The 13,208-nt window shown below is 46.4% G+C and overlaps 2 protein-coding genes across 3 annotated transcripts in view; one reads left to right on the forward strand and one right to left on the reverse strand.

The window, feature by feature from the left end:
• The window catches only part of LOC122932012 (AP-1 complex subunit beta-1), a 125,627-nt gene extending 124,716 nt beyond the window's left edge, over window positions 1-911 (reverse strand). The window contains exon 1 of the mRNA XM_044286154.1: window positions 779-911. The gene's annotated coding sequence lies outside the window, so the exon portion shown is untranslated. The remainder of the gene's footprint in view (window positions 1-778) is intronic.
• Window positions 912-1,048: 137 nt separating this feature from the next.
• LOC122932644 (peroxisome assembly protein 12-like) lies at window positions 1,049-12,628 on the forward strand. Of its 2 annotated transcripts, XM_044287170.1 has the most exons (5): window positions 1,049-1,268; window positions 3,276-3,371; window positions 3,573-3,774; window positions 9,707-10,242; window positions 11,174-12,628. In XM_044287170.1, the coding sequence occupies exons 3-5, from the start codon at window positions 3,649-3,651 to the stop codon at window positions 11,559-11,561; spliced, it is 1,050 nt and encodes a 349-aa protein (XP_044143105.1). In that variant the 5' UTR covers window positions 1,049-1,268; window positions 3,276-3,371; window positions 3,573-3,648; the 3' UTR covers window positions 11,562-12,628. The 2 variants fall into 2 exon arrangements, with proteins under 2 accessions (XP_044143105.1, XP_044143104.1); XM_044287169.1 differs by lacking the exon at window positions 3,276-3,371.
• Window positions 12,629-13,208: the final 580 nt, after the last annotated feature.

Below are 13,208 nucleotides of genomic sequence, written 5' to 3' on the forward strand. Positions count from 1 at the left end.
ATCATCTGAGTGGAAACCTAACGGACCCCATTATAGTCTATGGGGCCCCTGGGCTCCGTTCGGCTCAGTTATGTGCCGAATCCGTCCATTCCGTTCTCCTGCACCTATAACGGAGCATGAGAACGGAAAGGCTGAACGCTGATGTGAACTTTACTTGTGATGCAGTAATACACATCCAGCCTTACTGTCTTATCATCCACCTTTTCCAGTAAAAAACATAAAATTATTGACAGGACAACTCAAGGACATGAACTGGTGACTGATGACTGTGATTTTCCTTTTCTAACCCTAGGGGCAAGTGTTTTTTCAGGGTGGCATAACCAATATAAAAGGGACTGTATCATGATGTCTTGCATTACTGCACTGCTACAGGGACATGAAGCGTTAAAATGGGGGGGGGGGGGCCCTAATATGCCGTATCTGTAGCCTTCATCAACATGTATAATCACCCCACCCTGTAAGCTGTATACATAAAGAGCCTTCTATAGATGACTATACCAGTGACAGCCCCTGTGGGCATGTAGATGGTACTGGATTGGCATTTTCCTCCATATTCTGCTGACTCCAGGATTTACACACAGGTCCCAGCATCCTCCCTGATTTATGGGGGATACAGTATAAAGCAGTCAGCAAGACATGGAGGATCTGGGAAATTAAAGGGGCATCCCCCTGCACATGACATCACAGCTCTGCTGCTTCATACAGGCGGCTCCCTGCTGCCTCCCGTTCACTGAGACACAAGAGGCACTGTGCCCGGCTTCTCACTGTTCACACTCACCTACTGGAAAAACAAGGGGTCGGCACCGGGGTGTAACTGGCAGCCGGAAACAGACAAGCCCAGAGAGAAGCGACTAGCTGCCAGATAGCGGCTCCGGAAACCAACAGTTCCTCACACAGAGCGCCCACCTGCGTTTCATACACCGGAAATACGTCATGGGCCCCTTCCCTGCGTTCCACACAGCGCGGAGTCTGCGGTTCAAACACAGGAAGTTATCTCTGTGCGGCTGTCAGTGCCAGTGCCAAGCCTAGGAAGCCTGTAGAAGCGATGTTGTAAGAGTGAGCCTCGGGATCGTATATTGTTTTGCAGGGCTTCCTCCATAAGAAGGGGATACGTGCGAAGTGTAGACCTCTTGTAACCTGTTGCCATGCTGTGGGGTGAGCCATTGCCTGCCACACGTGTGTCTTCACCTTTAACCCTAGCATGCACTGCCCCTGCCCTGTGTTTCAGTCCTTCAGTAGACTGCAGTGACCTGACATCCTTCATTTAGGTAGGTATTTGCCCCTTCTGTAACAAGGGGCATCATCTGTATTCATATTGTCACCAACATGGTTTAAAGTAGTCACTTTCCTGGTGATCTTAGCTCAAAATGATTTGTGACATGGAGCACACGATGAACCTGTGCCTGCTGTTGGTTATGTACCCCAGTTTTGTGTCTGCATTGCATTTGACATTGTTTTGTGCACTTATTAAATGTCCCTAGAATATATTGGCAGCGTGTGATTGTGTAGGTCTAGGGCAGGGATGCCCAACCTGCGGCTGCAAAACTACAACTCCCTGCATGCCTGGACAGCCTACAGCTATTAGGGCATGCTGGGAGTTGTTGTTTTGCAACAGCTGGAGGGCCGCAGGTTGAGCATCCCTGGTCTAGGGGGATCGCTATGAATCAAGAGAAAGCAACCGCTTCAGATTTTTTTCGACCCACAGCAGCACCCTAGCACCATTCATTTCACTGTGTCTGGAAAGCATTACAAGGGGCACGTCCCCGTGATTATTGGGGTCCAATGCCCGTAACCCCACTGATCACACATTGATGGCTTTCCTAGGCATAAGCCATCAGGGTGTAAAGTCATACCTTTTATGTTTTCTACCACTTTTCTGTTTAGAAAACTGACTTTGTGTAACTCCAGGTACAACCTAGAATTGTTCAGAAGCATGCACAAAAAGTATTACTATGCAGTGAATAGGGCATTTTTATGTTAGGTTTTATGTACCTTTTTCTCTCTGACAGCACCCCCTGCCACTTCTGCATTCAGTGAAGGACTATGAGGGCAGGTTCACACAAAGGTTTTTTTGGAGTAGGTTTTGAGGCAGATTTTCCTGCAAGTTTTTCAGTCAGAGACAGAAATGGATTTGAAAGGAATCAAAAATATAAAGCAAGGATTTAGACTTCTGTTTCCTGCTGGATCCACTTCTGGCTTTGGCTGAAAAACCGGCAGGGAAATTTGCCTCAAAGCTTCCTCCCAAAAACTTCTGTCATAGAAATATATAGCTATATCTCTCTAGAGCAGGCATGCTCAACCTGCGGCCCTCCAGCTGTTGTAAAACTACAACTCCCACATTGCCCTGCTGAAGGCTGTTCAGGCATGCTGGGAGTTGTAGTTTTGCAACAGCTGGAGGGCCACAGGATGAGCATGCCTGCTCTAGACAGTGGGGAAGGAAATTGTGGGGCATTATAAACCATATGCATCTCTGGGGCTATATGTGAGGGACTATTTTGTATGGAGGGGAGGAAGGAGTTAAAAGGACATCTCACATTTGTCAGCATTAATCCAGCTAACATGTGAGATGTGCGCATGTCCTCTGAATGTAATGCGGCGGCTGTATTCTGTGGAAAATTGCTGTTTTATAATATGTAAATGAGCTTCATTGGTGCAATGAGGGGGTGTAGTTGCACCCAGAGGCTCTGCTCCCAATCTCCTATGCCAAACCCCCACTGCTAAGACTGGCCAGGCAGTGAAAACATATTCATGCCTGGCCCTGAAGTCTCGCGGGAGTGCGTTCGGCACACGGCTTATTGTAATACATCCTGGGAGTTACAGGTGCTTGAGTGTCTCATAATCTGCTGCGCACCCAGCGAAAGGAAAGAAGTTCTCAAGATAAGGCCTCCTGCACACAAACGTTTTTTTTCCGTTTACGTTCTGTTTTTTTGTGTTCCGTATACGGACCGTATTTAGAACAATTCATTTCAATGGATCCGCAAAAAAACGGAAGGTACTCCGTATAATTTCCATTTCCGTATTTCCGTTCCATTCAAACATAGAACATGTCCTATTATTGCCCGCAAATCACGTTCCGTGGCTACATTCAAGTTAATGGGTCCGCAAAAAAAAATGCATACGGAATGCATCCGTATGTCTTCCGTATCCATTCCGTTTTTGCGGAACCATCTATGGAAAATTTTATGCCCAGCCCAATCTTTTTATGTACTTTCTGTTTAAATATTATTTTATGTTTCCGTTTGCAATCCGCAAAAAACTGATCACAAATGGAACAGAAGCGGAATGGAAACACTACTGAAACAGAAAAACCGGGAAAACGGATCAGTTTTAAACGGACCACAAAGCCATACGGTCAAGTGCAGGAGGCCTAAGTGAGTAAAAATTTGTTTTACACCCTTTAAGATATATGGCACACCTAACTGAATGTCCCAGAAATTGGCATAATGTTATTATGATAAGGTGACAGACTGATACATGCACCCCATCATGTTTTATTTGTTGATTATGTGTGTAGAGGCAATGAATAGGTTAATAATACAGAAATAAGTGAATATTCATCTTTATTTTCATAGGAATTGCAGTGAACAGTCATAGGCTTAACTTTCTTCGATTCTAAGGAAGAGTTCACCCCCCTCAAAAATCCTAAAAATGGCTGAACGTGGGGCTCACATCACTACAGCTTCCCCAGATGATAACCGACCTTCTATCTTTGAAGTTGTGGCTCAGGAGAGCTTGATGGCAGCAGTGAGACCTGCACTGCATCATGTTGTCAAGGTAAGCGTTAAAAGGATAAAAGCTCTAGTACATAAACGGCAGTCTGCAGACCCATCAAATCACCCGGATTTCCTAAGGCCCCTTTCACACAAGCGACTTTTCCTTAGGCCTCTATCACACAAGCGTGTCCGGATGCGTTGCAGCAAACCCGCGCGAGTAGGTACCCAATTGCAGTCAGCCAGCCCACTGACGTCACGACTAGTATCAACTAGCGTGGGCGGGGCTAAGCTCCATTTAAGTGAACAGAGCTTAGCTCTGCCCACGCTAGTTGATACTAGTCGTGACATCAGTGGGCCGGCGGTAAACAGTGAGAAGTGCCGCTGCCTTCTCAAACAGCTGATCGGCGGGGGTCCTGGGTGTTGGACCCCGCCGATCAGAAGCTGATGATCTATCCGGAGGATAGATCATCAGTTAAATGAAAGTGCAGAACCACTTTAACTCACCTTAATCCACTTGTTCGCTGCGCTCATCACATGGTCCATCACATGATCTTTTACCATGGCGATGGATCATGTGACTGACCACGTGATGAGCGTAGTGACTTTATCAAAGGTCCTATTCCTCAAAGAAGAAGACAGAAGAGAAACCGGGCTGCGCGAACAAGTGGATTATTATTTTTTTAACCCCTTCAGCCCTATTGTACTATGCATTCTGTATTCAGAATGCTATTATTTTCCCTTATAACTATGTTATAAGGGAAAAGAATAAAGATCGGGTCCCATCCCGATCGTCTCCTAGCAACCGTGTGTGAAAATCGCATTGCATCGGCACTTGCTTGTGGATGCTATCGATTTTCACGCAGCCCCATTTACTTATATGGGGCCTGTGTTGCGTGAAAAACGCACAATTTAAAATATGCTGCGATTTTCACTTAACGCAAAACTGATGCGTGAAACTCACCGCTCATGCGCACAGCGCCATAGAAATGAATGGGTCCGGATTCAGTGCGGGTGCAATGCGTTCACCTCACGCATTGCACCCGCTGTGAATCCTGACCCATTCATTTCTATGGGTCTGTGTACATTAACATTGTTTTTCACGCATCGGTTCTGCCTTAGGCGAAAATCGCAGCATGTTCTTTATTCATGGTTATAAGGGAAAATAATAGCATTCTTAATACAGAATGCTTACTAAAATGTGGCTTGAGGGGTTAAAAATAAATATATTAACTCACCTCATCCTCTTGATCGCGCAGCCGGCATCGTCTTCTTTCCGGACCTGCAAAAGAATCTTTGACATAATCGCGCTCACCACGTGGAGAGCGCGGTGACGTCAGTGCAGGTCCTGCTGAATAAGAAAGGATCTTTTATCTTCATTCAGCAGGACCTGCGCTGACATCACTGCGCTCTCCACGCGGTGAGCGCGATTACATCATCAAAGGTTCTTTTGCAGGTCCTAAATGAAGACGATGCCGGCTGTGCGATCAAGAGGATGAGGTGAGTTAATATATATTTTTTTTTTTAACCCCTCAAGTCACATTTTAGTAAGCATTCTGTATTAAGAATGCTATTATTTTCTTTTATAACCGTGTTATAAGGGAAAATAATACATTCAATTGACTTTAATCGATTTACTAACATCATATCCTAGCAACCATGCGTGAAAATCGCATTGCATCCGCACTTGCTTGTGGATGCTATGCGATTTTTACGCAGCCCCATTCATTTCTATGGGGCCTGTGTTGCGTGAAAATCGCCGCTCAAATGAACACCCCTATTGAAGTGAATAGGTCCGGATTCAGTGCGGGTGCAGTGCGTTCACCTTACGCATTGTACCCGCGCAGAATTTTTACCCGTGTGAAAGGAGCCTCAGGCTACTTTCAGACCTGCGTTTTGAATTCCGTTTGTGAGATCCGTTTCAGGGATCTCACAAACGGTTCAAAACGGATCAGTTCAGCCCCAATGCATTCTGAATGGATAAGGATCCGCTCAGAATGCATCAGTTTGCCTCCGTTAAGCCTCCATTCCGCTCTGGAGGCGGACACCAAAATGCTGCTTGCAGCGTTTTGATGTCCGCCTGACGATGCGGAGCCAAACGGATCCGTCCTCACTTACAATGTCAAAGGCCTTGGCAGTGTCTAAAGATGCCATGGCCCAGCGCTTATCCCTCGCCACTCCTACCTGCGCTACAACCTGCGCCCTTCTGATATTATCAGACGTTGATCGTCCCGGTATGAACCCCGACTGGTCTCTGTGTATAACAGTGGCTATCACCTTGTTCAGTCTGGAGGCGATCAGTCTTGTAAGAATTTTATAATCCAAATTTAGGAGTGATATCGGCCTGTACGACCCACACTCCAAGGGGTCCTTGTCCGGCTTCAGAATCACCACTATGGTGGCATCATACATCGAATCCGGGAGTCTACGCTTCTGCTGAGCCGCCTGATATAGTTTAAGGAGCTCAGGCCCTAGAACCTCACTGTATTTCCTGTAAACCTCCACTGGGATCCCGTCAGGGCCAGGTGCTTTCCCAGTGGGTAGCTCCGACATGGCTATCTGAATTTCCTCTAGCGATATGTCAGCCTCCAATAAAGTCCTATCCTCCTCACTAAGTTGCGGATGCGCGACCTGATCCAGATAGGCCCTCAATTCTCGAGCGGAGTATTGAGCCGCTGAACTATAAAGATCCTGGTAGAAGCCCTTAAATCTGTTTAGAATATCCCCCACTGACTCCACCACCACCCCAGCTGCGTCCTTTATCCTAATAATCGGGGGAGACATGCTGTTATTACGTACAACATGAGCCAGTAGTTTGCCAGCTTGGCTACCCAGTTCAAAGTTCTGTTGCTTCAAGAAGAACAGCTTGCGCTCGCTCTTTTCCCTGAGATGCGTCATATACAGCCTGCCTTTCAGCATCCAGTCCTGCCTATTTGCATCCGTGGGATCAGACCTGAAGGAGTTCTCAGCCGCCTTACAATTAGAATGTAGCTCTAATTCCTTACGCGCAGAATCCTTTTTAATATAAGAAATAGATGACTTAAGGCACCCTCTCAGATAGGCCTTCAGTGTCTCCCAGAGCAACAGTCCGTCCGTCATCTCGTCCTGCATTGCAAGGAACACCTGGAGCTGATCAGGGACTCTATCATTAGAAGACAACAAAGACAACCAAAAAGGGTGAACACGCATCTTTACACTCTGCCTAATGCCGTTGTATAGAGTAAATTGAGCTAAAACCGGAGCATGATCCGAGGGTCCCTGTGCACCATATTCAATACTACCAAGATCCGTGTATACAGCAGCGCTACCAAAAATATAGTCTATTCTGGATAGTGCGCCCCTGGCGGGGGTGAAGCAAGAGTACTCCCTCTGAAGGGGATTGCGCAGTCTCCACATATCTAGCCACCCAAGCTCGGATGCAATTCTAGCCATAGTGGTTTCTCCCGGAGTGTAGCTACCCACTCTGTCCCCAGAACGGAACCTGTCCCGATCTTCGTGCATTACTAGGTTAAAATCGCCCATGCAGATAAATTTGGCATTGGGATATTGCGCCGCAAAGCCCATCACCACCTGGAATATGGTTGTAGTAGCCGGGGGGGGGGGGGGGGGTTGTAGATGTTAATTACAATGTATGGGGCGCAGTTAATGAAGGCATACACCAGGATGTATTGGCCTTCAGGATCCGCAACCGAGCGCTGAACCTCCCACCTGATGTTCCTGTGGACCAGCAAAGCGACCCCTCTAGAATGTGTAGACCCATACGCATTCATTGACCATTGAACCCAAGGTTTTTTAATCCTGTTGCCTGTCTCTGGGGTTAAATGAGTTTCTTGCAAGCCCAGAATATGAGGGCTGAACTGCCTGACATGGGAGAATACAGAAATTCTCTTCTTCGGATTACCCAGCCCCCTCACATTCCACGACATAACTTTGAGATCAGCCATGATGATATAGTGATCTAGTCTCCATGCAATACATCCATCTTCCTGCACGTGAACCGTGGCTGCCCACCTCTGACCATCTCATGCACACCCCACGTGGTGCCACCTCATGTCTCACATACCATGCCTTTAACAGTATAAACCATTTACAACTTAATAACAAGATAACGACTGAATAAGTGACTCTGTAGTCGGTGACATCTGTCATCCCGTTTCATGGCTGATGTATCGGGGACCTGCATAGTGCATGAAGATGAAAAACCTATGCAGGTATCCGCTCAACCCCATATCAATGAGACATATCTGGTTATAGCAAGTAACATAAATCAAGACTAGAAGGGGGGAAGGGGACACAGGGAGGGGGGGGGGGGAACGGACATCAGGAGCATGACAAAGGGGATAAGACGGACAGCCACAGTCCCAGTAGAGTATGCATAAGAATGCTCTGCAGGCAACGTGTCCGCAGCTGTACTCAACATGGGGCAATTCCATAAATCAAGTTATGGCACCAGAGTCTTAGATGCCCCTAAAAAACACAACGTTACCGCTCCGGAGGGCTGTAGCTGTCCCAAAATATAGAGTCCTCAGCGCGGATCTGGACGGCTTGGCCTCTTGGAGATCCATTCTTCCGCCTCCTTAGGGTCCACAAAAAAGACCGTTTTCTCGCCATCTACCACCCTGAGGCGCGCCGGATAGGCCATGGAGTACTGCAGATTCATATCACGGAGGCGCCGCTTGATAGAGATGAAGGTGGCCCTCTTCTTTTGCAGCTCCGCTGAGAAATCAGGAAATAGTGATATATTCGCGCCTTCATGTTTAATATCCCGCTTGTTTCTTGCTTGCCCTAAGATCAGATCTCTGTCCTTCCAATTAAGCAGCCGCGCCAGCAGGGGCCTAGGGGGAGCCCCAGGGGGGGAGGCCTGGCGGGGACCCGGTGAGCTCGCTCAACTGTGTAGGCGCCGGAGAATGGCGCATCAGGGAACTGTGCCTTGAACCAGAGCTCCAGGAAAGTAGCCGGGTCTGAGCCTTCCGCCCTCTCAGGTAGCCCCAGGATCCTTACGTTATTGCGCCTGGCCCTGTTTTCGAGGTCGTCGCATTTTTGCTGCCATAGGCCAACAGACCTCTCCACAGCCTGCAGCCTGCCTGCTAGCGGCCTGGTAAAGTCCTCCAGAGCAGAGACCCTGTCCTCCGTGTGGCGCACCCGTTCTCTGAGCTGCTGCACGTCCTGTCTGAGAAGGCCCAGATCCACCTTCACCTCCTCAATCTTACAGGTAAGGGACGTCTGGCAGGTAGAAATCGCGGAGAGGAGCTGATGAGAAACAGTCTTAAGTGTCACCTCCGGCTCCTCCACTCCCTCCGCTTCCGTCTGCAGCGCTGCCTGACCTCTCGTCACCGCCGCCCGCGGCGTAGCAGGACCAGCGGCGCCATTTTGGGCCTCTTGCCGGACATATTCTTTCAGCTTTTCAGCCGCCGATTGTGCCTTGCTGGGACCCATGTCAGTCCTCCCAGGTCTTTTCTTCCTTCTCTGCACCTGCCACTCGTCCTTCTGTGCAGCCAGAATGTCAGGATGCTGAAGGATTTAGATCGGGGTACGGAGCAGAGCTCAAGTGCGTGCGCTCATGTCGGCAGTTAGCCACGCCCCCCCCCTCACTTACAATGTAAGTCAATGGGGACGGATCCGTTTTCACTGACACAATATGGTGCAATTGAAAACGGATCAGCCTCCCATTGACTTTCAATGTAAGTCGAAAAAGGATCTGTTTGCTTTATCATGAAAAAAAAATGGTAATGCAAACGGATCCGTTCTGAACGGATACAAGCGTTTGCATTATAGGTGCGGATCCGTCTGTGCAGATACCAGACGGATCCGCACCTAACGCAGGTGTGAAAGTAGCCCTAGAGTGTATTCATAAGCCCAGGAAACTGGGCCAAAATTCACTTTTTTTTTAATCTAAAGCATGATCTGTCCTGCCTGCGTGAATGCAGCCTAAATCCTGAATGGCATTGACCATAATAACATTTTGCACTTCTAACCCTTATGTCCGTTTTGAACAGGTCCTTGCAGAATCAAACCCTGCACGCTTAGGCCCTTTGTGGAGATGGTTTGATGAACTTTACACCCTGCTTGATCTGCTTCTCCAGCAGCACTACCTGTCGTGGGCCAGTTCCTCCTTTTCAGAGCACTTCTATGGACTAAAGAGAGTATCCATGGCAAACAGCAATGGGCAGCGCACACTGCAACGGAAGGAGTACTGGGGATCCCTCTTGCTGCTGGTGCTTGTACCTTATCTACGGGTGAAGCTGGAGAAATTCGTTAACAGGCTGCGAGAGGAAGAAGATTATTCAATCCAAAACCCAACGTCCTTCAGTAAGAGATGTTATAGGGCAATTCTTGCATCCTACCCCTTTGTGAAACTGTCCTGGGAAGGATGTTTTCTTCTATATCAGCTGAGATATATTCTGTGGAACACAAGCCATCACTCACCGCTGCTCCGCTTGGCTGGAGTGCAGCTCGCTAGACTTACGCTGGAGGATTTACAAGCCATGGATGCTACTGCAGAAAAGATCGCCTCAACACAGTCTGCTCTTGGGTAAGTTAAGTGGAACCAGTTAGTTCATTCTGTTTAAGGGCTCATTCGATTTTGCGGAACAGGTGCGGAACCATTAATTTCAATGGGGCCGCATAAGATGTGGAGAGCACACCGTAGACATATATGGTGGGTGCCCTACAAAAGGTCCATCTGGCTTGGAAGTTGTACAGAGATGTTATAGGGTACACATAGACGTCTATGCAGGGTGGATTTGATTTAATGGCAGCCCCATGTAGAGCCCCGGTATGTCACCGGATCTCCCAAAAATGCCTTTGCCCTGCACAATTTAGCGCAGAGCAAAGGAGAGCATCGGAGCATGAGGCTGCCGGGGTGAAAATGGAGGGATGTCCGGGTTCAGCTCTGAACCCGGACAACCCCGTTAAGGTCTTTTTCTCAACTCTGTTCATGTTATAACATTTTTGTTGTGAAGAAGAGGCATGTGATCTCTGCTGAGTCAGATTCAGTTTTGAGAACTGCAAAAGTAAACCAAGCATCTGTGATAATATCTTGTAGGCAAAGAAACTGCCCAATAATCTTACAAAAACCTCTGGAAGAGCATGACATTGTGAATGGATTAATAATTAATGGAATTTATTTACCAAAAAATGTAACATATACAGCCTTATTCTACATACTTAAAAAACAAATCTTTATTTCATGATTGAATAACCTTTGGATGGTAATATATTTTCCTCCAAAAAGCATTTTATATATAAAAAAAAATCTGATTTAAATAAAAAAAAATCTGATTTAAAAAAAAAAATCCGATATAAAATAAATCATTGATTTTTATCTACCCCGTTTCTATGCCTTTTGTAGTTGGAAAAAAAAAAGTGATTGCAGTCTTTTTGTTCATTTATTTTTTTATTTTTTATTTTTTTTATCCATTTCTAGGTTTGATGTAACATTGTTTTTTCTCTTTTCTCTCCAGTGTGGGCAGCGTACTGAAGAAAGTTCTCGGCGGAGTGTCTATGACATTATCTTCCAGCCTATCTCTGGGCGTGTTCTTCCTGCAGTTTCTAGAGTGGTGGTACTCAGCCGAAAACCAGGAGACTGTTAAGTCTCTGAGTTCATTGCCAGCCCCCACTGCTCCCATTCATTTTGACCTGGAAACATATTCCCCTCTGTTACCAAAACTAAAGACTGTTTGCCCACTTTGTCGTAAAGTAAGAGTTAACGATACAGCTCTTGGCACCTCAGGTTATGTCTTCTGCTACCGCTGTGCTTATTACTATGTGAAAAATCACCAGCGCTGTCCAGTAAGTGGCTACCCAACTGAGGTGCAGCATCTAATACGGCTCTACACCCCCGATGGCTAGACCAAGATTGGAGAAATACTGTAGACTTTGGGAGCCAACTAGACCACTCCAGAAGCCGATCCAACTTTCAGTAGCCTGGCAATAGAGAACAACCAACAAAGTTGGCCACCATTAGCAAGTGTTTAGGCCCATAGGCTCCTGGGATTTGTCCAGCACTATGTTAGACGTAGGCAGAACCACATCAAGAGCTGCAGTGATGGGAACTACAGTATCATTAAGGCACTAAAATGTAGTTAAGACTGCTGTGATTTCTGTGAAAAATCATAATAAGCTATTCAACATCTCATAATAGAGTATAGATGCCGAGTTCTGGTTGAAGCTTTATAACAGAGGGACTGACAATGATTTCTCGACATGGATTTACCTCCTACCAACATGTAGAATGTGAAATAGATGAATGACAATGTGCAAATCAGTGATAGAAAGTTTTCCCAGTTGTCCTTTTAATTTCAGATCACTAATGGAAAATATCAGTATTTACAATGATTTACTGTGATTTATAGGGGCAATACGCCAACATAAACTGTGAAGAACATTCTAGTAGACTGTGCTAATATCAGTGGATTTGTTCAAATGTGGTTAAACATAAAAGCTGCTCTGGAAAAGCAACATTTGCATCCAGCAGTTTGACAAGACATGAGCATCATGCATGTCGTGCGTCAGGGTTGAGCACCAAGCTCTTGCTGGTGACAGCAGAAAATGGCCATACACCATCAGCAGATGTTGGCCAACAGCTATTTTTTTCTAACACCCATGCTTGTCTCGGCTAAATATGCATGTCTTCAATGGGGAGAGGGGAATAAGCTGCTGCCAGATATGTCTAGAAACAACTGGTGAAACAAAGGATTGAGATTGCTGAAACCCAACATGTCCAGCCCTTATTTCGCCCCCTTCTGCTTCAGGGAAGAGTCCAAACACCTCCATACATATTACATAGTTGGCCAATCCCACCAAGATTGTCAGGTTCAGACAACTTTCGTTTAATGGTTATGGGAAGTAGAGATGAGCGAATTTCATATTTTGAAATTCTTTCACGCTTCGTTTGGTAAAAGGTGAATTGCGTTATGGATTCCGTTACCACGCCTTTAGAGGCATTCCGTTATTCATTCCATCATAATAGAAGTCTATGGGCTGCAAAACAGATTCGTTCCGTTTCCGTTATGCAGGGGAGTCCTCTCCTGCATAGCAGGATGTATCCGTTTTGCAGCCCATAGACTTCTATTATGACGGAATGAATAATGGAATGCCTCTAAAGGCATTCCATCGTAGAATTGCGTTATGGCCCGTGGTAACGGAATCCATAACGCAATTTACCTTTTACCAGTAAACGAAGCGTGAAAGAATTTCATAACCTGAAATTCGCTCATCTCTAATGGGAACCTTAAAGGGGTTGTACCACTAAAAATATTCTACATTTTTTTCAAAGCAGCACCTGGATCTAAATACTTTTGTGTTTCCCTGTGATTTAAAAATGTATTATAGCTACTGAGTTATTTACTGAAATCTATTTGTATGGCGCCACCTGCCGTTTACTCTTTTCTTATTTCTCTGTCCTGCTCACTGAGATGGCCGCACATGCTCAGTTCCATCCTTCAGCTGCCACTAGCTACAGCAGACGGGACATGCCCTCTGAGAAAAGTCATGCCC

Source organism: Bufo gargarizans, chromosome 3 (assembly GCF_014858855.1).
Source record: "Bufo gargarizans isolate SCDJY-AF-19 chromosome 3, ASM1485885v1, whole genome shotgun sequence".
In the NCBI taxonomy this organism is placed as follows: domain Eukaryota; kingdom Metazoa; phylum Chordata; class Amphibia; order Anura; family Bufonidae; genus Bufo; species Bufo gargarizans.

Excerpts from the sequence above, each read along its gene's own strand:
- LOC122932644 (XM_044287170.1), top strand. The coding sequence starts at position 3,649 with ATGGCTGAACGTGGGGCTCACATCACTACAGCTTCCCCAGATGATAAC. Across the intron at positions 3,775-9,706 it reads CACTGCATCATGTTGTCAAG|GTCCTTGCAGAATCAAACCC; the intron begins GTAAGCGTTAAA and ends CGTTTTGAACAG. Across the intron at positions 10,243-11,173 it reads TCAACACAGTCTGCTCTTGG|TGTGGGCAGCGTACTGAAGA; the intron begins GTAAGTTAAGTG and ends TTTTCTCTCCAG.